This window comes from Hipposideros armiger, unplaced genomic scaffold (genome assembly GCF_001890085.2).
Source record: "Hipposideros armiger isolate ML-2016 unplaced genomic scaffold, ASM189008v1 scaffold_18, whole genome shotgun sequence".
Classification (NCBI taxonomy): domain Eukaryota; kingdom Metazoa; phylum Chordata; class Mammalia; order Chiroptera; family Hipposideridae; genus Hipposideros; species Hipposideros armiger.
Genome location: NW_017731368.1, coordinates 56,416 through 82,583, shown reverse-complemented (window position 1 = coordinate 82,583; position 26,168 = coordinate 56,416). Strand labels below are relative to the sequence as shown.

At 51.6% G+C, this 26,168-nt stretch overlaps 1 protein-coding gene across 7 annotated transcripts in view; it reads left to right on the top strand.

The window, feature by feature from the left end:
• DOCK3 (dedicator of cytokinesis 3) overlaps positions 1–26,168 on the top strand; it is a 313,071-nt gene that overhangs the window by 272,645 nt on the left and 14,258 nt on the right. For 5 of the 7 annotated variants that reach the window (XM_019631262.1, XM_019631249.1, XM_019631277.1 and 2 more), the window contains 16 exons: positions 1,838–1,864; positions 1,990–2,085; positions 6,405–6,465; positions 6,973–7,066; positions 9,254–9,402; positions 13,695–13,781; positions 14,858–14,962; positions 18,480–18,621; positions 19,571–19,737; positions 19,890–19,976; positions 20,417–20,596; positions 21,214–21,297; positions 21,415–21,531; positions 24,076–24,197; positions 25,348–25,486; positions 26,003–26,150. In XM_019631262.1, the coding sequence (XP_019486807.1) occupies positions 1,838–1,864; positions 1,990–2,085; positions 6,405–6,465; positions 6,973–7,066; positions 9,254–9,402; positions 13,695–13,781; positions 14,858–14,962; positions 18,480–18,621; positions 19,571–19,737; positions 19,890–19,976; positions 20,417–20,596; positions 21,214–21,297; positions 21,415–21,531; positions 24,076–24,197; positions 25,348–25,486; positions 26,003–26,150 (1,805 nt within the window). The remainder of the gene's footprint in view (positions 1–1,837; positions 1,865–1,989; positions 2,086–6,404; positions 6,466–6,972; positions 7,067–9,253; positions 9,403–13,694; positions 13,782–14,857; positions 14,963–18,479; positions 18,622–19,570; positions 19,738–19,889; positions 19,977–20,416; positions 20,597–21,213; positions 21,298–21,414; positions 21,532–24,075; positions 24,198–25,347; positions 25,487–26,002; positions 26,151–26,168) is intronic. The other 2 variants (XM_019631269.1, XM_019631254.1) reach the window with 2 other exon arrangements.

Genomic DNA, 26,168 nt, shown 5'->3' with positions numbered 1-26,168 from the left:
CAGGGTGGTTGTGCTGAGTGACATCAAGGCTTCTCCCAGGTCCACCATTCGTGCCTTCTTCTTGAGTTCATGGAGGCCAAGAGACCTTACAGGGCTGCCCCAGGTCTAAGTCCAAAGGGAGGGACTCAGGAGAGCCATGGTCTCCCCAGACAGATATAGTGATGTTGGGTATTTTGTCCTCCTAAAATCAAAATCTGAAGACATTGACAGCTCTGTAGTCCCCTCCCATGTCACTCATTTCTAGCTTTGAGGTTGTCTTTGCTTAAGTGTCATATTAAAGACAGCCTGTAACATATTTTTCCAGCAATAGTACTGTACATTTGCTTAGAACTTTACAGTGTACAGAATGTGTTGACATTTTCTGTTTCATCCTTACAATACACCTGTGAGGTGAGCAGGGCAGATATTATCCTGATGAATGGAAGTGATGAAACTGAGCTCAGAGAAGTGGCATGACCAGTAAGAGGCAGCTCGGGGGAGGACCAGATCTTCTGGTTTCAAGAGGGGCGGTCTTTGTGCTCTACCATGCCCACTTGGGTTTTTGATGAGTCACACAGTAAAATACGAATTTATTTGAAATTTAAATTATTATAATTTGTGAAAATGAACCATCCTTAGTATTTCTCATTTAGCCGAAGATATTTCTAATTGTGGAAGTAAGGCAGAGACATCTCTTCCTAAGCCATGAACAAATGACTTTACTATAAAGGAAGAAACACGAAAATAACTTGCAATTTCTGATTACCTGACCAAAGAGTGTTTCACAAACTCTTGTCAAATTGTGTCTGAGAACTGAAAGCCACTGATAACATGGAGCAGCATCTCCCAATTTGAGTTTTGGGGAAGGTGATTGTAGATATTCTAGAAAAAGAATAAGTGGATCATGGGCTAATCAGTTTAGAAAAGACTCAGTTACACAAAATTGAACAGGCCTCTGTGTTGTAGGAGTTCTCAAAGCCTGTAATGTGCAGAAACATGTGAAAGGAGGGTTCAGTGACCAGCTCTTCCCATGCGTGTTTGCTCACAGAATGCCTCTCCCTGTCCACCGGACAGCAGAGCTCTATAGAACACAGCTTGGGGCCTGCAGACACAGTGACCACAGGGCTCGGAGGCCAGAGCCAGTGGTCCTGCCTTCTCTTTCTAGTAGTGACATGGATCACATGGGAAACACTTTCCCAGAAGTGGCTCAGATTGGATGCTCTGTGCAGGGCAATAGTCATCATCACAGCAGCCAGGCTGGGGTGTAAGTTCGCACTGGTGGGCCCCTAGCTGGGCCTGCCAGTCCAGGTGACTTTCATGACCTTAGGGAGCTAAGGGCCACTGTGGAAATGACTCAGGAGAGACCTATGGGAAAGCAGAGGATCTCAGAAGCCAGGCTCTTGGAAAATCCAGAGGCTGTTCTGAGGTACCAGGAGCATGGGAAGAGAGAAGAGGCCCTAGCATTTAGCTGTTGGCTCTGGCACGTTTTGTGTGAGAGCAGTGGAAATGGCTGGGTACAGCTCCTAAATTCGCTCACTATCCTCACTATCCCTTCATGCTGGGCCCTTGGGACTGGTGGGAATCGTACCCTTGTTTTACATAAAAAGGTTGGTTTGTGTGTGCTGAGGATGGCTCTAGCAATGATAGAGGCAGTCATCCAGTTGGCGAAGCCAGATCCAGCCTTTAGTGGGCTCTTACTCGGCTGTTGCTTCAGAACAGACCTCATGGTGTACACCTAAAGGGGCTTTGAAACTCTCCTCAGTTCAGTGGAATTCTTGTACAGGAAAATAGAAGATATGCTCATTTGTGCTGCCAGTTCAGTAATTGCCTTGTCTTTGCTTTCTGCTGCATGGAGTAGAACCCAGCTGTTTGGGCCCTACCCCAGGTAAGACTGCAGTGTGGTAAGTCTGCCGTCTCCAGATCCATCACAGGCCCCGCGGGCTCTGGGACCTCACTCTTGTGCTGGGAAAGCTCATGCATTGTGTATTGTGTTTGCTCTCCCACCAATAGCCTGCTGGAGAAGGTTGAACAGGAAACGTGGCGCGAGACCGGCATTTCCTTTGTGACCTCAGTCACCCGCCTCATGGAACGCCTTCTTGACTACAGGTATCTTCTCAGGCACCTACCTCGCCTCTTCTCTGGTCAGGATACTCTCCCCAGCAAGGGCATCCTTGACCTTAAAGTTGAGACCACGTGTCCTTCAGGGGGAGGACAGTTCTGGTGTTGGGTGCCATTACTAGTCATTAAGAATTTACTGATGGCCAAGGAATGAGAAAGCGAGAGTGAGAGTGAGAGTGAGAGAGAGAGAGAGAAAGAGAAAGACAGCGAGAGAAAGCTAGAGCTTCTTGGGATCCCTCCTGATATGTGGGCACATGTTCCTAGGAGACATCCCAGAATATGTAGCCATCTGGCTTTCCATCTAGAAAGGTCAAGGCTCAGAGGAATGGGCACAGCAGAGGGGGAGAGAAAAGCTGTCTCCAGAGCAAGGCAGAGAACAATGTAGGTCCTTAGTATAGCCCTTCCTCAGAGCCATAGGCAGGTGGACAGGGAAGTGTTGCCTGGGACAGACATGTGACCCAGGACTTTCAGTTGGCTTTTGCATGGTATAGGGACCCCACTTTTCCATGCCTCCATTCTTTGCCCAAAGTCTTTTTATTTCTGTCCCTTAGTCCTGGCCATGAGCAGATTAGAGGAAGCCGACTGTGAGCTCAGAGATCTTTATGGTACAGTCAGTCTGAGAGTTAATGTGAAATTAGTTTTTTCATGAAAGTCTGCCTTCTCAGTCATTTTATGGCTTTTGAATTTGTCCAAAAGTGACAATGAAGCTATCACTGCCGCCATAGTTATTCTCTCAGCAGAGTGTGGGTGGTGACTAAGAGTGCCTTTTGGAGCCTAGAGGAAGGTAATAAGGAATGAGGAGGAATGATAGAGGAAACCCAGACCCAAGCAGTGGTTGTCTCCTCTGTGCTACAAGACCTGGAAACACCAAGGGTAAGCATTTTCAACCCCAAGGATCAGGAAATGCGAGGGAGTTTAGGCCACTTCCAGTTGCTGCTGAGTAAAGGGTGCTGCTGTGCCAACACCTGCTGTGCAGAAGACTCGGGTGTTCAGTGCAATGGCCTAGATATGGAAATGGAATTCCTGAGAAACGTGCTTGCATCTTGAGCACCCCCTCTTCCTGTTGCCCAATTGTGCTTGTGTGAGCTTCAGCCCGTTTTCCTGGGCCTTATGAGGTCACAGGTGGCCTTTTGGGAGCCCCTTTTAGAACAGGGGGCTCCTTTGCTCACACCATATCCCTAGTCTCTCCTGCCCCTGCCATCAGATGGTGGGCGAAACTCTGTACCTCTTCCTCACTGCAACATTTACTAAAGGTTGGCCCTCTTCACTGGGGCCTACCAGAAAGAGCAGGAATTAACGTCTTAGATTCCCAGTCCTACTTCTAGCTACCTGCTTGATCTCTCTACCTACCTTGCACAAGTAACTCAAAACTCAAGGCCAAACCAATTTGATTCTTATCCATTGCTTGTCTCAGACAAAGTTCAGACTCTCACATGCCATCAAAGGCCCTTCATAAACTGACCTTTGCCCACCTCTCTGGCCCTGTCTCCTGCCAGTCCCCATGCCTGTACCCCAACCTCCCAGTGTTGCTCCTTGTTAGCATAAAAGGAACCCCCATGATGCTTATGATGGCTCCCATTTATTAAAAATATACCATGCGCCTTGTGCTTCACAGACATTGTCTCTAATCTCATTTGCATCCCTGAAAGGTGATCCTTATTTTTACCAATGGAGAAACTCCATCGGTAGGAAGTGCCATTGGCAGGACTTTAACCCAGATCTGACTTTAGAGCCATACCCTCTCTCCTCACCCATGTTATCACCACTCATATCCTTCCCTTCTGGCTTCTATATGTGTGCCTTCCCAAGAGTTAGCTTTCCAACCTACTCCCATCAAGGAAGCTTTCCCAGACAGGAGCTGAGCTGGCTGTCTCTGAACACTGCTTTCAGAGAATGAGTCATCTTAGATGATGATCATTTGTCACCTTTCTGACTCATCCAACAAAAGAGAGCCAGCTCCTTAAGGACAGGGACCTTGCCCTTATCTCCCTGGTCCCCTACGTGGAGCCTTGATAGTCCCCTGGCAGGAGTTTAGTAAATATTGATCAATTAGATAAACTTACTGGAAAACCATGCAGAAACCAAGGAAGTCTCTTCTTCTACCCCAGTGAAGTTTCGTTCAACAAGAAGTTACTAAGAAAATAGTTGTTGAAAGCTAAAAATATATATACATTGATTATACAAACAACCAATACATCGTATTCCAGAATGACCTTAACTACAGTGTGAGACTGGCATGAAACCTTAGGCACTTAACAGAGTTCCTCTTCAAGTTTTGTGTTAAAGTCTTCAACTTCTGCATGAATCTCAGATATTGTGTTTCAGATATAAAAATGCTCATTGGTAGCCAACTGTGTTTCCCAGGTTAGAAAGCAAAGCCCTAGGAGGGTTTTCTTAGTGCCATGGAACAGAGCTAGGGTTGCCAAGCCCCTAGAGCTCTAAGTGGAACCTCCAGCTAGAAGGGGCAACTGGAGGTTATAGAGCCTTCCCAGGCCCCTCTGCTCTCACTGAGGGCTGCCCAGCCACTGGTCTGAGACAGCCATGCCACAGCCACACCACAGGCTTCAGGAGGGCCTTCTCCACTCATCCTCCACAGAAAGAGTGAAAGAGTAAGCAATGGCTGCTCCCAAGTCAGAGGCTTTAAAAGGTGTCTTCTCTGTTTAGTAGCCACCCAGAAGTGATGCAAAGCCCCACAGAAGAGAAGAGGCTGCAGTGACTAGAAGAGGCAGTCCTGGAGCACAAAGGTGTATAGGGATCTCTGGCATTGGTGTGGAGGCCGTTGCTTTTCTGTTTGACTTGGCTGTGAAGTTCTAGTCATGGCCAAACAGAAGATGACACCTGTCATCTTTCATGTTTCAGGTGCTTTCTAGAAAAGGCAAACCACTAAAGGCCAAAGTAGCTAGGTGAGGTCTCACTGTCCTCCATGAGGGCAACTTATTGGAGAGACAGATGCCTCCTGCCACCTTGTTGGTTGCTTGGAACAAGATGAAAAGTCACAGCATTTTCCTGTTCCTCTTGCACTAAAGGACAGGTGCTGCAGTGGCATGTTCAGGACCCCATGTCTGGCACAAAGGAACCAAATGCCTTATGGGTGAATGTGCTGATAGGGAAAACCTAGAAAGGAGGGCCTTGGTTCCAAACCCTACAGAGCCACCAGCTCTGACAGTAGCCCCCTGTAGGAGGAAGGACCCAGCTTTACAGGATGCCATGGAGTGGTGTAGATTTTCAGGATCCCTTGCTTTCAAAGAAGTCACCCCAAAGAAGTCATCTTTTCGATCTTAAATGCAACGAGGAAGGTGGGGATAACTGAGTTTGTCAAATGACCATCCATAGGCTGTGACTTGGACTAGGGCTCTTGACCCCCATTCCTCACTGGACCCTGTGCCTGTCTGTGGAGCACAGACAGGCCACACTCTCACCTGACCCTAGGGGTCCAGAAATTCTCTTACACAGCCTTTCCCCACAGCTGCTAACACAGCAGCAGAAGGAAGTCTTTTCCAGGGCAAAGCGGGGGACCACAGAAGGAGACACAGCGGGCAGATGGGCCTCTGGCTGGCTGTGTGTACAGCAGGCTTCTTGCTGGTGTCACCAGTCTGGTTCTCATTCTCCTTCATCTCCTGTGCCAGGCCTCTGCTCCTTCCCACAGGAGCTCGGCTTTGAGCAGCTCTCCCCTCCCCTGAGAAGGATCCGTATTCAGTGTTCCCATTGTTCTGAGTCTCACAGGCCAGCCCTGTCAGCATGAATGCAGCTCAGCCCTGGCTGAGGCTACCTCTAAGTCCAGGTAGGGGGATCCAAGGACTAGTGCACAGGAAGGAGACTAGAGAGAGAAAAGCCAGTGAGATGGTAAACGTGGCAGCATGCTGTGCTGGCTGACCGCAGAGGCCTGGAGCGTGAAGCTAGGTCCCGGGAGGAAGCAGCTTGGCTTCTGGTCAGCACTGTCCTACACAATGAAACTGGCCCTTCACGGAAAGCCCAATGCCTTCCCTTTGGGGAACCTGAGGATTCTGCCTTCTACTTTTCTGACACGCTCTTCTGTGCTGAGGACATTGCTAGGTGTCACTTAATGCCCTGATGTAGCATCTGGGCTCCACACTGTGCCATCAAACAAGGGCTTCAGTTGAACAGAGATCTTTGAGCCCTCGGGGTGGGCCCGAAGTTCAGAGGTTGCTCGCAGCCATCCTCTGTGGAAGCAGCTCCTGTTGGAGAGTGTCCCGGGATGGGGTTTGGTCAGTAACACGACAGTTCTGTGCATTGTCCCAGAGAGCCCGCTTGGAGCCGGGGACACTCATGTGTGCTTTCCCCTCCAGGGACTGCATGAAAGGAGAGGAGACGGAGAACAAGAAGATCGGCTGCACCGCTAACCTGATGGTGAGACAGCATGGGCTCTTCCCCTGCTTCCGAGTAGGTCGGTCTCTGTCCTGCACTGGGATGGGCTCGGCCTCCCACAGCACATGGCTGTCAGCCTAAGACTGAGTCAGGGCGTCAGCTCCGCTACTGGCATTGTGGAGATCTGCACTCTCCAATCACATTGGGAAGAGAATGAAACGAGCTCCTCTCTGGACAGAGCTCTGGCCAGGCGTCCTGGCCAGGTCCCAGCCCTGACCTGCCCTGACCCCCAGTCTACACTGGCACCCTTTCTCTTTCTCACTAGTCAGGGCTCCTGCAGACCTGCCAGTGGCTCCACCCCACCCCCCACCCCCCAGCAGGCGTGCCGTCTAGCTCATCTTTTCTCTTTCTGGTGTTGGCTGCCTCCAGGGCCTGCCCTCCCACTCCTTCCCACACACCGAGGGCTCTGGCCAGCTGCCTGGAGCTCAGGTACAGTCTTCATGGGTGGCAGCCTCTCCCATCTTTATGTGTATTTCCTCTGTCTTACAGAACTTTTACAAATCGGAGATTAACAAGGAAGAGATGTATATTCGCTACATCCATAAGCTTTGTGACATGCACTTGCAAGCCGAAAACTACACAGGTGAGTGCGAGAGTGAGAGCCATGCCTCCCCGTGAGGACAGGCTGGACAGATATGTGCAGCTAGCAGAGAAAGGCCCTGGATTGGTGCCTGCCAGATCTTAGCAGTGTCAGGACCTGGCTGCCACCTCACCTCACTCCTTTCCCTCAGCTCCTTTGTAATATGTGGTGGAGAGAAAGCAGGTGCAATTTCCACTTGTGCCTTCATGCCATTTCTCTGCTGCCTGAAGCTGTTCCACTCTCCTTGCCTCCCAGCCACCTCCTCCAAGGCCTCCAAATTCTCCTGTGCCAGGTTCAGAGTACCCTGAGCTCAGTCGCTCCTCATGAGCAGAGCCTTTCTTAGGACCTTCTCAGCTGGACCTGAGTGAGGCCATAACACAGGACCATCTGCCTAACCTTGTGACCTCTAGAACTCACTGGCAGACCTGCCCAGCAGCCTAGGCTCTTGCCCCGAACTACACAGCAGCCCCACAGTGAACTCCCGATAGACAGTATGGAGAGTGAGCATCTGGCAGGCCTTTCCATTGTGTCTACAATTTAATCCATCCTTAAGGCCTTTACTCACAGAACAAGTTTGAAAGCATTTCAACGTGTCTGTCACACACTGACTCCTCTGAGTCAGGAGGGCATGTGCGTGCATGTGTCCTGCCTGATCACCTCGTATCATAGTTCCCCCCAAGAGCCACCTTCTCACTGTGATAACCAGCAAGTATATCTTAGCTCTTGGGCCGTAAGACTGAAACTTGTGTGAAAGATCAGGAAGTTCAAGTTATTCTTATTCATCAACATTACTAGAATTAGATGGATTTATAGAAATAGAACCTGTTTCCTTATCTCTAGATGTTAGAGAGTGTTTGGCATAGATGCCACCTTTTCTGACAACATAGCTTGGCAAGAATTAAATCTGATAAACTGGATGAATCTGCCATTCTTTGCGTCTACTTCCACCCATGATCCCAGCAACCCAGTAAGAGGGCAGCGAGGTGCTAAATTTTGTGTGTCAGTGGCGGCGTTTACTAAACTCCTGGAGGGCAGGGCCATGACTGAGAGGTCAAGGGTTTGGACAGCAAGACGGTTCTGAGCCTATTTCTGTGGCCTCAGGAATGACATCTGAAAAGGATATATTGTTTCCTAAGCTCCAAAGGCAGGCCTTGAGTGCCTCAGGGGCTCGTCCCCAGAGAGAAAGGGCTCCCCGGATCCAGTGAGGAGGCACCTCTGGGCAGGAGGGTCCAGGGGCCAGAGGACAGGCAGAGAGGCAAGGATGAGGAGGCACCTGGAGCATCTCTGCAGGCAAGTGGGCCTGGCCGAAAGTGGGTCACGAAATCATCAGAAATGAGGTTCTTCCCAGTCATGGGGACCAGACTTGAGTAGGAACTCAAAGGCCAGGCAGAAGCTGGAACTAATTAATTTTCCAGTCGGAGATGCCCACTAAAACCCAGCAAATGAAACAGGAAAGAGCCTGGATGTGGCAAGGACCCTGAGCAGCAGCTGTAATTCAGTGTGACTCGTTCCCTGGGATTTAGGGAGCCACAGGATGTAGCTGCTGCTGCTCTATTGTAACCCTCTCTAACTGCTCCATGCGTAGGGGAAGGTGGCACTGGGCCTCTGCCCTTCGTCCAGCATCAACTTAGGCTCCTCCAGGACTGGAGCTTCTGGCCCCAGGCCCGTCACACAGTTCCCACCATGCACGCTCCTTCTCTCTGGTCCTTTTAGAAATAGCAGACCTGAGGAGACAGCATCACTCCCAAGGCCGTGCTGAGATCAGAACATGGAGCTGGGACACTGAGGCTGGCTTAGGGGGGGGGCAGAGAGAGGCCTTGGTCAGTGCCCTCTCCTCAGAGCCAGTTCTGATTAGCTTGGAAAAGAAGCTCTAGTCATTGAGCAAAAAAGAACCCAAGAGCCCTCTCTGACATGTCCCTGTCTCCCAAAGGAAGGCAACCTGTGCACAAACTCAGGTAACTGGGCCATACTTTATCTGGAGCCCAGAACAGGCGACCAGGCCATGGGAGGAAGGTGTCTGCCAGCATCTTTGCCTCCTTCATGCTGTGGTCAAGGGTTATTGGCTGACTGGGCAGCCCCTCTAGCTCACCTTCGGCATCCAGTGGCCCTGACCAGGGTGCACGTGCCTTGCCCTGGCATGTTCGCTGCTCAGCCCAGTCCCCCGGACCTCCGTATTGCTTGTCCCCACAGAGGCTGCATTCACTCTGCTCCTCTACTGTGAGCTGCTGCAGTGGGAAGAGCGGCCCCTCCGGGAATTCCTCCACTACCCGTCTCAGACAGAGTGGCAGCGGAAAGAGGGGCTGTGCCGCAAGGTCATCCACTACTTCAACAAAGGCAAGGTAGGGTCACTAGGCAAGCCTCCAGCCCAGCTTCTGCTGCGACGCGTGGCATCTCGACGTTGTAGGCATGGCAGCAGCTGCGGAGGGTGGTGTGTTTGGTGGTGAGTGGGTGGATGCCCATGTGTGCAGCAGGTTTGGAGGCAGCATGAGTTTCTCTGGGGAGAGAAAAAGCCAGCTAAATTCCGTAGCTTGAAAACCAGTTCCAGGTAGGGGGTGTAATGCAGCTCCACACACCAGCTTTGCATTCTGTAAGCACCAGGGCTTCTAGAGCAGGACTCTGGGCCCCTGCTTCTATTTACTAGACTTACTCAAAGAAGTGGTGTGGCACCCTAATCTGCCGTACCAAATGAGCTGTAAGAGTGAGGCGTCCAGTACTGCCTTCTCCTGGTCCATTTCTTGCCTTAGATCTCTCTTCCTCAGAGCACAGCCTAGGCTTCTCTCGTTGGGGTTATTCTGCGTCAGACTCGATGCTGTGGGATTGGCAGGCATTGTCAGCGTTGGTTCCAGCTTCCTTGGGGCTTCCTGGCTGGCCTGTTCGCATCTCTTGGAGAGCTCCTGTGGGCTCTCAGACCACCACGTTTGCTCACGGCCCACACACTGGAAAGGCCGGATACGCAAAAGTTGAAGCTATTCCTTTGAGTATGTTTTAAAAGCTGAAATAAGGTCATTCACTGAACTATAGTGGCCGAGCCCCTAACTTGAATGGAAATTGGTGTTTTTTTAATGAGTTTTTCATCATAAAAAAGAAAGATTTAAACATTAATGACTTTTGACCATAAATCAGAAAACATTTATTGGTTTTACGTAACATAGGAGACTTCTGTGTTTGTCAAAAACATTCACCCATGCAGGGGATGCACTGGTAAGCAAGAACCTTTACCAAACCTCAGGAGGTCCCCTGTAACCTAGCCCAGAAAGGAGGCCCATGCTCGGGGCTCAGCCAGCAACGCCCAACTGGTCCACAGTGCCAGCCCAAAGCCTCCACTCCTCGCTGGTCCAGGGCAGCACACTTTTAGGCCTGTCTTCCTGGCTCACAGCCCACCGAGAGCTGCCACTTACCACATGCCTAGCAAGCCCTACCAGTTCAGAGGAAGTGGCATGAGCATGGTGTAAGTAGGCATGGGTGCTTTCAGTATATTCCTTCTCTTTTCTTTCCATGGGCAGAGTGCAGATTGAGAGTTACGCTAATCCGATTGAGCCTAGTGGTGGGATGTGAGAGCATCAATGCCCCTTCCCCACCCCCCTCACCCCGCACTCCAGTAGTGTTTACAAAAGTAGGTGGAAAGCTTAGCATGGACAAGGGAAAGAAATGTAAAACCTGCATGAGTGTGGGGATGAGCAGGAAGCGGAAAAGAACTGGGAGGTTCCATAGGCCACCTTCTCGGGGATCTCCCACTCCTAGCAACCCTGCCTGGGCTGTGATTGCTGGAGGAGCAGGTTCCGTGCTGAGTACAGAGCCCTTGGTGAGCACCTTCATGAGCTCATCCAAAGGGGCATTTATCAGGTGCATTCTTTTGGGCTCAATCAGAGGTCCATCTTCTCTGTTTCTGTGCCTCAGAACCTGATGGAACCAGCAGGTAGGGCTAACCAGTTTCCCGTGAAAGTCTTCAGCGGGGTTTTTTTTTTATATAAATAGCTCCAGGAAAGCAAAACCTGGCTGTTACAAGAAAAGTGCTCCTATAGGATTCTAGGCACCAGAAGAAAAACTGCTTTAGCATCAGGAGTGGGCAGGAAAAGGAGAAGACTCCAGGGAAGGAGCAGGTAAAGGGGTTCTAGCCCCCCGGAGCACCAGCACACCCTGCCTCACAAGCCAGGCCCTCCTGAATTTTCGTTCACATACTTCCAGCCTTAGACCAACAACCTAATTTCCTTTGCTCCCATGTTTATTTCCTGAGTGCCCAGAAGGACTGAGTCAGAAGTTCACCTCATGGCCATAGCCTAGCCCTCGGCCATTCTCTCCAGTGGTGAGGTGATGAACCTAGGCACCTGCTCCAAGGTGAACTGGGCTCTAGGCCGCAGAGGGTCAGTGCTCCCAGGCCAGAGAAAGAGAGAGGGACGCTCCAAAGGAGCAGCGTGGGGCAGAGGGGTTAAACGAAGGCAGGGTGGTGTGCAGGTGGGAGCTGGTCCTCTGTCACAGGGCAGAGGCAGCAGACAGGCAGGAAGCCGGACTGAGGCCTCTGGCCCCGTTCATCTGGCGTACAGACGGTCAGGACTAGACCAGCCTCTGGGGGTGAGCTTGGCTCTCCTGCCTGAGGGTTGCTATTGCCCACACTCCTCTGACAGAATGATGAGCCTGTTGCTTCTAATGTGTGGTGTGTAAACAGAGGTACAAAGACTGACAGTCCCCGGATTTGCCTACTTTTCCAATTTGATTAGAGTGAGCCCTAAGTCAGTGCAACTTCTGTGCCATCACTGTCGGGTGGGTAACAAGGATGTGTAAGCTGCCAGAGCTGATAGAAGTGGTTGGATTTCAACACTGTTAAGGAGTTTTAGAGCTGCTTTGCCGCCTGCCTGGGGGAAGGAAACCGAGAGGAAAGATGTGGACACTTTGTACCTGCAGCACATTTCCTACCTGTGTCTAGAGGCAGCGCTCAAAGCCCCCAGGCCCACCAGTTTCCCAGCACAGCCCTCAAGGCTGGTGGAGTGTCTTAAAACTCTTGGTCCTGGCTCACTCTAAAGCTAATTGGGGCTAAGGGAGGGCTTGGAGTAGCAGGACTGCAAATTAGGGCAGAGATGCCAGCAAGGCAGATGAGCATTTATCCCAAAGGGGACAAGACCTGCTTTGCTGGGAGCTGCTATCAGCAGGCAGAGCTCCGTTAGCCCCACATGGGGCCCTCATCACCTAAATGAGCAGTTCCCCGTGGGGAGCTCTTGGTAGGCGGGCCAGGAGTCTGCACACAGCTCAGCTGCTTAGCCAGCTGCCTGCCAGGCAGACCCTGTCGTGGGCCCTTGGCTGAAACCTGCCCAAGCAGCACTTGGAGCCAGGGAGAGGACTGATCTGCCCCCTTGAAAGCTGGTATAGGGGTGCAAGAGGCTTTCTAGCTCCCTGAGACAGAGGCACTGTATTGGGGCAGGGAGTCAAGGTCTATTTAAAATTCTCTTTGGTATGTTTGAATCTTTTTAATTGGTCCTGCAGTTTCAATCCATATGATGTTAATCACTTCAAAGGATAGAAATAATATGCTATTTTTGAGAAACTCAGTCCCAAATGAAATAATTGTTATCCTTCTCCCTGATGCTGTTTTAAATAGTATTTTGCAAAAATAAAGTCCTTACTGTTTAGCATTCATACTGAAATATTTATGGGTAAAATTATATGATGTCTAAGATTTGCTTCAAAAACTATGGGGAGGAGTCAGTGGATGGGTATGAATGACACAAGTCTGGCCACGAGTTGGTCATTGTTGAGGCTGATTGATGAGTACCTCAGGGTTCATCCTTCTATTTTTCCATATGTTTCAAGTTTCCTATAATATAAAATTTTTAATTAGTATTTACAAGTTGGGGGAAAGAGCTTGACTAAAATATCAAAGAAACCAATGATTCCCAGTCTAAGCACGAGAGAAAGCACTATATTAACAAGAAGAGATGGACAGTATTGCCCCTTAGTGCGGCCCTCCTCAGGCACCTGTTAGATGGGCCTGTCACCAGAACAGGGGCCACTCCACAGAAACAGCCTGGGACCTGACTAGACAGGATCATGTGAAGCCTACTTTAAGATTTGGAAATTTCTGTAAAGGAAATCGTCAGGCCTACTACCAAGTCCTTGGGTGCCACTTCCTGTTTGGTTTCCACACTTGTTTCTGAGCTTAAGTGATCTTCATTTAAAAGTCATTATTTCCTTATTAACTCATTAAATAAATCTTTATGAGTATCTACTCATACCTGGCACTGCTCTAGCCTCTGAAGATAGTTAATAAACGTGGTTCCTGCTCTCATGCAGTTTATCATCTAATTGAGACGAATGCAACAAAAATGTAAGTACTGTTTTTAAATTAGATAACGTCAGAGTAATGAGACAGAATGGATGGGAAGTGCCTGTCTTTGACAAGGTAGCCAGGACAAGGACTCTTGAAGGTAGAGACATTGGAGTAGAAACCTGAAAGCTGTGCCCTGAGCTAGAAAACCAAAGTGCTGTGCATGTGCTCTATAAACTGATTTTGAGCATTTGTTTTTTGTGACCTGTGAGTTGCAGAAGGCCTTTGGTTGTGCCCTCTGATGTATTTGATGTGGGCTTGGGCTATTCCGAGAATGCCTGAGGTGCTGATGCCTTGTTCCTGTTTCTGACACAGAGCTGGGAGTTTGGGATCCCGCTGTGCAGGGAGCTGGCCTGTCAATATGAAAGTCTCTACGATTATCAGAGCCTCAGCTGGATTCGGGTGAGCTTCCCCCTCCCCCCGCCCCAACCCTGCCTGGAGGCGCCAGGGGCCTCTGAGGGAGCGTGCAGGGCCCAGCCCTTGGTGTAGTGCTGTGGACATGACAGCAGGGGCAGGGGCCAAGGTTCTTGCCTTCGAGACTCCTGCAGTTTGGTTGGGGAACCAAAACACACACTTGACAATAATCATATGATCCAGACACCAAGGGTCACCGATGCTCAGGGAAGAGAGAAGCAGCATATGCAGGATAGGATGGGGGTTTCAAGGCGGAGGTGGCAGCTCGACTTCACGAAGAAGCTTCTCCTGAAATGATTTTGTTCAGGAATGTACCATCTGAAAACTTCATAAGACCTTTCCCTGCTTTAACTTGTGGTCTCTTTCAAGCACCTTATTCTTATTCCCTTCACTGAAGCAGAATATTTAAAAATTAAGTAAAGTGCCCCATGGACTTTGAAGGTCTCCACCAAATTTTTCCTGGTTGCCAGCGCTGGGTTCTGAGTCATAATAGCTTCTGAGTTCATTGGCAAAGAGAGGTCAGCAGCCTCGGCTCACTCAGCCGGCACTCTTGTCAGTGTGGCTAGCTCTGCTGTGTTTCCCGAACCTGATCAGTAATTGACTGACACTACACCACCTGACTAGCCTGGGGTCATTTGGTGTAGCGAGTGTCAGTCAAAACCAAAAATCCCCAGGGCGGGAGGGGTGGGGGGAGCCGGGGAGTTGTTAAACACACATGTTAAACGTGTGCTCTTGAAATGCGGGAAGCCTGGGTCTCTGTGAAGCTGGGTCCACCCACTGAGAATGACACACAGAGCAGCCTCTCAGGGCTGCAGGGGCCAGGCCTGTCCCCACCCCGCCATCAGATGACGATGGAGGAAGAGGGAGGGGGCGGGCTTCCTCTTCCATCTTGCAGCTCTCTAGGGAGAGGCTGATCATGGCTAGGGGCTCACTTTCTTATCTAGACTTGTGAGTGGTTATGTTCCCTTAACAAAAGACAGTGCCTGCTTGGGCCTGGGATGACTTGCTTTGGTCACCACTAACAGTCAGGCCAACCTGAAGGCAACTGTCTTTCTCACTCACAGAAAATGGAAGCCAGCTACTATGACAGCATCATGGAGCAGCAGCGCCTGGAGCCTGAGTTCTTCCGGGTCGGCTTCTATGGCAGGAAGTTCCCTTTCTTCCTTCGGGTGAGTCCATGAGGTATTCACAGCAACTTAGATCATATTTTACATACAAGTCATTTATAAACTGTCCTCTTTTTTTTTTTTAACCTTTTTTCCTGTTCTACTAAATACTTCTTTTTGAAAGACTGACCAGTCAACAAAAGGCATTTGGCTTTACTTGGCTGAACTGGTGGCCTACTCAGACTCTGTTTTATTCTGCTGTACTGTTTTATAGCTACCTAGAACATGACATGGTGGTTTTCTTACCAAACCAACCAGGTTACTGCAGGAAGTGACCAGGGCCTGAGAATGTCATATAGGTGTGTTTAAAAACCTTCCAACTTCTGCCTCCATTGTAAACTATCTCAGTCAGACAGGAACTCAATACAGCCCTGACCTCAACAGTCAGCTGGCCTCTGTAGGCTGTGCAGCCAGGATGGAGACCTGTGGATTTGAGACGACCTGGAAGACAGTCCCCTTTGCTGTGGGGCTTGTGGGAGCTGCCAAGTAATTGGATTTGTCTGTGGAAAGTCTTTTCTATGCAGCCAATTCTCTGGCCCAGGATGATGACAGCCATTTTTCTCCACCATTGCCTGAAAGGCTGGGCTGGGATACAAACAATGGGAGGAGTGACTGAGCATAGACATCCTGATGCCAGCTGAACAGTTGTGATTTTCCTCTTATTCAACACAGCCCAGAAGCTCCAGGAGTCAGCCTGGGCGTGTAGGCTGTAGTCCATAGGGGTCCGTTGTTCTTGGACGACCTAAATGAAGCTCTGCCATTAAGACAGGACTAGCTGCAGTTGCCCCAGTTCCAGTACCTAAAGTTCAGTGTCCACAAGTCTCAACAAGCAGCTGGGAGAGTTCACAGAATCTCTTTGCTATGTTTGGGATCCTGTCTTATTGGAGAAATTGCTTTAGCGAGTGAGCAGTAGTAAGCTTGGTATCAAAGCAGAGGTCAACTGTGCTTAACGCTCCTTTCAAAGAGCTGGTCTGCTAGCAGCAGAATCCAGGCCAACAACATTTCAGATGTAAGGCAGGTTAAGTTGCACATTTCCTGCGCAGTAATCATTCTAGGCTAGAAGGAAAACTGATTTCTGTAGGAACTAGTAATACTGGCAGGGACAGCAAGCACACTCTGCCTGATTGTGATCCCACTGCACAGGAGCGATTCCACTAGCATGATGTGAAGGAGCAGAGGCCCTCCACAGGAGGGCTGGGCCTCCTCCACTCTCTAGGAACCATCCAGCCCAGGCACTTCAGAGGTGGCATGTGCCCATCAGCATAGATTGCACCACAGCAATGGAGGTAGAGGTCAGCAGAGGAGGAAGAAGGAATTACACAAGAATTAGAAACAAAAGCATCTCTAGAAAGTTCTGTGACAAACTAATGATTCTGGCCTTGTAACTTATTTCTTTCTTATTTTATTTTTGCCTGTTATGCTTTGTTGTCATTCTCCTTGTATAATCCCACAGTTTGTATGTCATAAACCAGATTTTACTCCAAAACATCATTATTCTGGATATATGATACAAAATCAGGCCCTGGTATTGCCATTTCTGTCCCTGCCAAATAGGAGGTCTCCATCATGGTTCAACCTGGCTCCCACCCCTCGTACTTACGTCACAGGGCACACCTGTGTCTCCCGGCTCTCAGAGCTTTCTGACAAGTATGACCTGGCATAGAACCTGCATCTGAGCCACACAGATAATGACAGCCTGAATGTTCAGACATGGTTCAAGGGTGCCAGTAATGGAGGAAGAATAAACAAGAGGTGTTAGAAAATGTCACCTGTCAGACCACCCCTATCTCCACACAAGGAGCAGTCCCTAGGAGTGATGTTTCATGCATACAAATCAGCCTGGCCTGGCTACATGCTGCCTTCCCTTCTCTCAGCTGCTCAGTTCATCTGTGGCAAATGGAAGAAGCCCTAGAGGAGGTAGCTGTTTGCCTGGTAGATGGCAAGGACAAAGTGCAAAACAGTCAGCCAGATCGGTCTTGGATGGGGATGCTGGGGCTCTCACCCGAGCAAACTTGAAACCAAGGGCCAGCCTCAAGGTCAGCACTATGTGTCTTCCTTCTGCTGGATCTTACCCAGAAGGCTAGGCTACTCCCTCACCTTCCCTGAGCACACAGGCCAGCGATGACGTTAGCACTATCAGCTTGGTTTCTCTGGACCATCTGCCTGCCTCGCTCACAGACAGGATTATCTAGTAATCTGCTCAGAGACAGGAAAACATCCAGCCCTCCCTTCTTGGGGTAATTTCTGTTTCTCTTCATTTGACCCATGAACAGACACTGATGAGCATTGTACATTTGTGAGTGGATGTGAAAAGGCCAGTTCTTCATAATTACCTTCTTTGTCAGTTCTGCTTATCAAGCAAGGGACTTAGAAGTGTCTCTGTCCTTTGACTCCTGGTCTGTTCCAGTGGAGAGGCCAGCCTGCTCCTTCTGACCATGACCTCCCTTCTGGTATTGCTCTTCCGTTCTGATCCATCCAGACATGTGGCCCAGCCTTAGCTGATTCTCCCATAGCAAGAGGGCAAGTGAATGGGGGTACAAATCCTATTTGAAAAGGACTGAGATCCTCCAAGGCCTGGCCTGTGACCATCCCTGTACTGGGAAGCATATGGCTGGCCCTGTGGAACCTCTTTTTCTCTGTCCCTGTGAAGGCATGACAGCAGGGGCTGCCAATACCTGACACCACTCTGTCAAAGTGGATCTGGTGAGGCAGCTGGCCAGGCAGACAGATGTCACCACAGGGCGTCAGAGGAACCTCCCCCAGCCACTCACTCTTGGCCAGCCGTGAGGTAGACAGCAGCAGGGTTGAGGGTGCCTTATCATGACTTCAGCCCACATTGGGGAACAAATGCGTCCTAACACCTACCTAATATGATATAACACAAGGTTTTAAGAAATGTGTATTTAGAATGATGTCAACATGTTCTGCTGACACTTTCACAAAGGAATTGCTGCGATACACAGTTACTGAGTACCCACCAGACACTGGGCACTGGTTAGACAGTTCCTCCAGGCTGACAAAAGTGATCCTTCAAAAGCACACATCTGCAGGCCTCTGCAATCACCCTCCTGCCAGCTTCCCATATGCACCTTCATTCCAGCTGTGCGTCCTGTTTGGGCTGTTGTCCCCCTGGTTGTCACCGTACCATATAGTTCGCCCCTCCCCACTTCTCTACTAGGCTGACCCAGGTGGACCTTTCAGGACTCTTTTCAGGCATGGGTTTTTCCAAAATCCCACCCCTCACCTTGCACTCCTTCCTGGGTAAGTGCCCTCCCTCCTCCAAGCTTCCTGAACTTGTCCCCGCTCCCCGGGCTGCCACGCCACAGTGCAGTTCTGCCGCCTTCTTTCCCTGTGTCGTCTTGACCATCGTCTCCCTCAGGACAGGGACTGAGTGCTGTGCCCCAGGCCTGCCACGAGGCTCCTAGCACATGTCTGTGAGACAAGTAACTTACTGACATCCATGTGGATGGAGGTGGGGGCTGCAGGCAAGGCCTAGAGTGTGCTCTCCTATTTGTGACAGAACAAAGAATATGTGTGCCGTGGCCACGACTACGAGAGGCTGGAGGCCTTCCAGCAGAGGATGCTCAGCGAGTTCCCACAGGCCGTCGCCATGCAGCACCCCAACCACCCCGACGACGCCATCTTGCAGTGTGATGCCCAGTGTATCTTTCGACACTCGGTGGGGGAGGAGGGCCGGGACCCTGGGACATGAGGCACACCCAGTCAGCTGCCCCTTGGCCACATCACTGGCCTCATAGGCTAGCTTACCCATACATCCCAAACCAGAGTATGTCCTCATCACCAAACCCACACTTAGCAGGGAGCACTGTGCCTCACAGAGGAGGCCCTGGCATGCCCTTAGCCATGGGGGGAGGGGGGCCCTAGTCATCAGCAGGGCTTCAGAGGGACCTTTATCTGTCCCCACCCTGCCCTGGGAGGGGTCTTTGTAGGCAACCAGGAGAAATCACTGTATAAGGTGATTTGGGGTCCCACCAGGACTCTTGCCACAGGGACACCACCAGTTCTGTGCCCTGCTGCATCTGTTATGTCCCCAGTAGTCATCAGGAGGACGGAGGCAGAGGGGCAGAGAATGAGATGGGGAGTGTCTGTGCTGCTGGTAGCCCTCAACTGCAAACACCAGCCTGCCCTCATCCCCTCACACAGCTTCCTCGGAGGCCTCATGACAGTCATTATGACCGTGGCAAGCTTGTTCCAGAGGGGAGGGCAGTGGACTCCCCTGTGTTAACTCCACAAAGACCCCAAAGAGTGTTTTATTAAAAGGTGGTTTTACAGTAAACACAGTTTACCTGCAGTGGCCAGGCCCAGGCACCTTTCTCACTCCTGTGGGCTGGGCACCTGTACTCTTCTGACCCCTCTTCCCTTCTGACTCAAAAGGCCTCTGGAGAACACTTGGCCATGGCCATCTCAGCTTGGCTGAGCGCTCAGGAGACGTGCTGCCAGAGCAGGGCTGCAGATTGGGAACTTGGGTCTGACTGTGTTGGAGTCTGATCTGCCCCTGAGATGCGCTTCTCTCCTTCGGGGGATGACATGGGTCAGCCATTCAGGTCCATCTCTTTGGCAGCCTGAGTTTCCCCTTCACTTCCTGCCCAGACCTGCAGATCTATGCGGTGACGCCCATTCCAGACTATGTGGATGTCCTGCAGATGGACAGGGTCCCGGATCGCGTCAAGAGCTTCTACCGGGTCAACAATGTGAGGAAGTTCCGGTATGACAGGCCTTTTCACAAAGGCCCCAAGGACAAGGAGAATGAATTCAAGGTGAACAAATCTAGGAAAGCTGGGGCCGTGCTCGTAGCGAAGCCAGGGCAGGCCCCGCTTTCTCGGGAGCTCGGCACTGTCTCACCCTTCGGGCAGGCGGGCTGTGACAAAACCTGCCTAATGGCCTGTCCCTACCTATGCCCTCCCTGCAGAGCCTATGGATCGAGCGCACCACGCTGACCCTGACCCACAGCTTGCCTGGCATCTCTCGGTGGTTCGAAGTGGAGAGGAGGGAACTGGTGAGCTGTGTTTCACCTGGGACTGGTCTTCAGAGCTGCCCCCTCAGCCCTGGCTTTGGGGCCCTTTCTCTAAGGACTGGGGAATAAAGAGTGAGCTTTGGCCACCTCCCTGGCCTCTGCTCCCACCAGCCAGTCCTGTACCAGGGCCTGTTACACCTCCTCTCATTTAATCCTCATGATACCCTTAGGCCACAGGATCTTCAGTCTCCCAGTTTACACGTGAGACTATTTTCTGATCTCGAGACTGGGGCTCTCACTATTTGCTGCCCTTCTTAGTGCCTACAGATCAGCAGAGAACATTAGAAAGGGCCAGGGAGCCAAGTCCACAGGTACCAGAGCGAGTGGGCAGCATCTCAGGTGTCAGATCCCTGCTCTCAGGACTGTGGTGAGGGAGCACTTGCCCTTGGGCCTGTGATGACACCATGCGCTGTGTGCCTCAGGTGGAGGTGAGCCCTCTGGAGAATGCCATCCAGGTGGTGGAGAATAAGAACCAGGAGCTCCGGGCCCTGATCGGCCAGTATCAACACAAGCAGGCACATGGCAACGTCAGCCTGCTCAGCATGTGCCTGAACGGCGTCATTGACGCAGCGGTCAATGGAGGCATCGCGCGCTACCAGGAGGTGAGCTCGCCCACAGGGCACCCTGGCTGGGAAGGTGTTCTCAGACCCCTCTTCTGGACGTTCCAGACATTCCTGCTTCCTAGGACAGCCTTCCCAAGTTGCCCTCCCCTGGCTGTGCCTCAGCTGCCTGAGGATGGCCCTGGATGAGGCTTTAAGCTCCCCTGCTCCCTAGTTCTGTGGCACAGCTCTGGGGGTGGGGCTTTTATTCTCTGAACTCCGCCACATGGGTAATCTGGCTGATTATGGAAGGATGTTAAGTGGCCTCCAAGAGGAGCCCTGGAGCCCAGTCCTTCACAAGAAGGGAGTTGTGGGCTGGTCGAGACACACCCCCACCCCCTGGCCACCTGCCCTGCCTGCCCTACCCAGGCGCCGTGAAGGACTGGGACTAGCATCCAGGCTTAGATGACTTGGCCACTATCAGAACTTCATAGACACAAAAAAACACACCTGTGATTGCAGAAGGTTCCAGCAGGCCAGTCTAGAGGTGTGTTGGTGTGTGTACCTGTGAGGAGGTAGCCCGGCTGCCTTTCAGATGGTAACCTCAGACTCAAGCCTCCTGGGTCCCCTCTAAACAGTAGTCCTGGGAAGTCTTCCTGACTTGGCCTTTCCTTCCACAGGCCTTCTTTGATAAAGATTACATCACCAAGCACCCAGGTGATGCTGAGAAGATCGCCCAGCTCAAGGACCTCATGCAGGAGCAGGTATGCCTGTGGGCTTTGGAGGCCCGTGGCCGGGAGGGAAAGGTCATGCACAGGATGGCTGCAGCTCTCAAGGGCTGCTGCCTGGCTAACAGAGTGGCCTTGTCTGTCACCTATTAGGTCCATGTCCTTGGAGTCGGGCTGGCAGTTCATGAGAAGTTCGTGCACCCAGAAATGCGCCCTCTACATAAGAAGCTGATCGATCAGTTTCAGATGATGCGGGCCAGTCTCTACCATGTAAGCTGCCCCCTGCCCTGCCCTGCCCTGCCCTCCCCTGCTCTGCTGTCACCCAGGAGGGTTTGGGGTCAAAGCAGGACTCACTCCCTCTAGACCTGTGCAACGAGTGAAAGGAAAGTGGGGCGGGGGGCAGGGATGTGAAGGGAAAGCTGTCTCCACCACAGCGGTGGGCATTCCTCCAGGGGAAGGACACCCAGGATCCCCTCATTCACCCCCTGCCTAAGGAGCAGTTAGATTCAAGGGCAAAGAGCGTTTTCTTAAGGTTCTCTGCTGTGAGGAGAGGTTCTCATATGAGGAGGAATGAGCTAAAGTATGTGGCCGCCATTTAGACATCTCTTTGGAGATAGTTTTCCTCCCAAGACCTGAAGAGGTAAGGCCTAGCCTAAGCCAGCCCGTTCTCCCCCATCTCCCTCCTTCTCCTCCCTCCTCCCTGTCTTCATCCCCTCTCTCCCTTCCACCCCTCTCTTTATCCTTTCCTTCTAGCTCCCTTCCTTTCTTCTCTCCTTTTTCCTCCAACATGTCTTGTGACCCAGGCTCACATCTGAGAAAGCCTTGTGTGGGGGGCGAGGGGGTGGGGGTGGGGGGGTTCAGGCAGGTTCTGAGCTGACTCTGGCCTGGCCCTCAGGGCTCCATGGCAGGGTTTGGCCCAAGGACTCATGCACACACACAGAAGCAGGACCTGCATTCCAGGACTGGTTGCCCTTCGGGGGTCTTACAGGGAATGCTGACTGGCTGAGAATAAGGTTCAGGTGGTCTTGAACCCCTGTTCACATACCTTCACCCCATCTTCAACCATGGGGCTAACTCCAAATGTGTTCTAGAGAAGCCTTCCTGCTAAACAAGCTGACTGCCAGACCTCAAGGGGTGTGAGCCCAGTAACCGGCTGCTCTCTTCTCATTACCCAGGACCACTGGGTAGAAGAGGCAGGGAGGCAAGGGATGGAGAGCTGGTCAGGTTTAGGCAAGGCCGTCGAGGACAAGAAGTTCTCCTCGGAACCACGGGCCACAGAGGCCCTGGAGAGGCTGGGCTTCTCAGACACAGTGGGCCTGACCTGTTGGGGTTGACTTGCCTTGTTCTTGGAGGCTGGAGATTCTGGTCATCTCAGTCCCTCCAGGCCCTCAGTACAGGTCTCAGCCTGTTCCTGTACAAGTGTGGGCAGCATGGAATGTGGAAAAAAAAAAGAGTCTTGTCTGTAGTCTGAGAAGTGGGCTTGTTTTCCAGAGGAACATCCATAGAGCCTGAAATTTCTTTCTAGAATGATTCCCCCTAGGTATTTCAAGGTGAAAGATGCAAAGAAAGTCTTTTATGTTTCCCCCTTAAAATTAGGATGTCCTGGGGCAGCTAGTTAGCTCAGTTGTTTAGAGCGCAGTGCTCATAACACCAAGGTTGCCAGTTTGATCCCCACATGGGCCACTGAGCTGCACCCTCCACAACTAGATTGAAACAACTACTTGACTTGGAGTTGATGGGTCCTGAAAAAACACACTGTTCCCCAATTTTAAAAAAAAATCAGGATGCCTGTTTAGTAAAGTGTCACTGAATGATAGGTATTCCATTTTCTGTCATCCTACTATATCTCCTGCCAGCTCGGCTGGTCTTGGCTGTGTACAAACTTCTCCATCACAGAAGGTGACCCAGGCAGACTAGGGCCTGGCCACAGGGGGATTCTTTGCCAGGCAGGCTATCAATCACCACACCAAAAGCACAGAGTGCTCGCCCACATTCGCCAAGGTGTCCAGGACCCACATGGAGGTGTCCTGTCCAGCTGCAGAAGCACCTTTCAGCCTGAGTGGGCTTTGGGAGAAGCGGGTAGGAAACCTGCTGCAGCTTCAGATTAAGCTCAGAAACCTCCCTCGTGGACTGAGGACCCACAGACTGGGAAGGTCGTGATGAAACCTGGACAACTGTGCTTTGTTTCCTCGGAGTCACAGACAGGGACAAAAAACAATGTGCTGTCACCCAGGAGGGTCGGGGACCAAAAGTTTCTACAAAGATGTCCACAAACTTAGTAAGAAGTTAATTATGCTAAAGTAGAACTCGGCTGTTTTTCAGTGACTTACATCAGGATTTTGTGTCCTATCTACCCATAAACTGTGTCACAGACTGCTTAACCCAGCTCACTAAGAGCTGGTCCATTTAGCAATCCAATAAAACCCAACCCAAGTCCTTATGTAAGGGGCGCCCGGTGAGTGACAGCTGATAAGCAGCTCTTTCCCTCCTCCTTCCCAGCTCCTGTTCTACTTATTCAGTAGTGAGGAAGCCTGTGAACACATGCCTATGAACTCGGACCAACTCCAGCGTTTACCAGATGTGTTCTCTCAGTGGGGTCAGCCTAGGGCGTCCTCGCCTCTGGCCTGGGTTCACTGTGGTCAGGAGGGTGTTTTAGTTGTGAAGAGGTCATTGCTCAAAAGAAGTCAGCAGTTCCGATTCAGCCCACAGGATATAATTCTTGTTTGTTTTCTTTTATATTTCTACCACCAGCCTGCTTTCCTCTTACTTATTTGTTGTTTACTCTCTGATGAAGTGGTGTTCATTTCTTAACAGGAGTTTCCAGGTTTGGACAAGCTAAGTCCTGCATGTTCAGGCACCAGCACCCCCCGGGGAAATGTCCTAGCATCCCACAGCCCCATGAGTCCCGAGAGCATCAAGATGACCCACCGGCACAGGTGCGACCTTAGGGCTGGGGAGGGTCCCCTCCACCGAGGGAAGTCTAACTGTCAAAGGTCAGAGCAAGGCAGCCCAAAATAGTGCTTGCATGTAGTCACTGACACGCCCTCCTACCCATGTACACAAGGACCCACATCTGCATCCAGCCATCCTGGGTGACAGGATGGTATTGTGGGTACCTGGCGGAGGGGGCACTTGGGGTAAGTCTTGAAGGATAAGTAGAAGTTTGCTAGGCAGAAAAGAGTAGCGATAGGAAGGTGATGGAGCAAGATCCCAAGAGGACGCCTCAGGGTGTGAACCAGCTGGTGTGGTCAGCACTGCGTTAGAGCCAAGTGCAGGACTCTGGGGCATGGAGGGGGTCCAGGACCAGCTCTGAGTGGCTCTTGTTCAGCTCACCCAAGCCTTGGGACTTGACCCCAAGGGGGATGAGGATCACCTGCCTGGTTTTTGGAAGAGAGCAACATGGTGATGGGGACATGGAGGTGTGGCTGCTCTGAATGCAGGAGGCCTGGCTGCACACTCCCAGCCTCTGGGGTAGGAAGACCAAGCCAGGGGAGGAGCCCCTCCCTCATTTAGGTTTGCTTCCCAGTGTGAGCAGCAGGCCCGCACACAGTGGGCATTCAGCAAGTGAGGAGTGAATGGGCAAGGGGCTGCCTCACATTGATAGTGGAGGGCTGCTGATATGGAAGCGAGCTCAGAGGTGGTTCACGGCCGGCTATTGTGATAGCTTCCCCATAATACCAGGAAGACACCCCTGACCACAGAGCAGATCCCAGCAGAAGGTGGCCACTCGCTCAGATTAGCATCCATAGCAAAGGGGACCTTGGACCCGTGACCTGGTTCAGTGTATCTCTTTATTCCTGCTAATTGAGAAAGTACTGGTGTCATAAGACGGAGTGGTCTTAAACCATTCAACTCCAGGTAGTGGCTGTACCAGCCTACTTATTGTCCCAGACCAGGGTTCCTGAGCAGCAGGGGCTGCTCCAGGCCTCAGGTGGGTCTGAGAATTAGCTGTGGAACCCTCCAAAGCATCGGCGTCTAATGCTAGGGAGGACTGTTTTGCACACCCCCTGCCAATGTCCCCCACCACCTAGCAAGGTTTCTCAGCTCCAGGCCTGACTCCTCCCTATTTCCCACCCTTGTTCACAGCCCCATGAACTTGATGGGCACAGGTCGCCATTCATCATCCTCTCTCTCCTCACACGCGTCTAGTGAAGCGGGAAACGTGGTGATGCTGGGTGACAGCGCCATGGGCGAGGCCCCCGAGGACCTGTACCACCACATGCAGGTACCAGAGCTGTTTCAGGAGAGTGGGCCGGGACAATATCCCTGGGGACTCACCTCTCTGCTGGCTGGTCTGGTCCGAGGACAGACATCCCTGCCTAGTTCTCCAGCTACTGAGTGCAGAACCCCCAGACCTAGCAGCACTACCTTCCCGCCAGCCCTCCCATGATGCAGTTCTGAGGCCTTATTCCCCAAGAGGGAGATCCAGCCTCAGTCCTGGCTGCTCTTACAGATCCCATGGGCAAGGCCTCTGCCAGATTGCCCTCCTGCCTGGCATTCCTAATGGCTAAGTCCTGTTTCCTCCACAGGCACCATCACTAGAATCTACCCAATAGCCTGGCTCCGTGGGTGGTATGGGTGACCCTTAGTGCCGGCAATCAGCCTGGTCTCTACCAGGGCCCAGGCCACAGCATCAGTCACCAGATCTGGGCACCTCATGGCATGAAGAAGCCAGTTCTAGGCCAGTTCTCCAATCCTGGCCACTCAGACCTCTGTCCTGCTGACTTTTCTCCCTTTGCAGCTCGCGTATCCCAACCCCAGGTACCAGGGCTCAGTCACCAACGTCTCTGTTCTGTCCTCATCCCAGGCAAGCCCTTCTTCCTCCAGCCTGAGTTCCACTCACTCAGCACCATCCCAGATGATAACCTCTGCCCCTTCCAGTGCCCGAGGTAAGGCTGGCAGGGCGC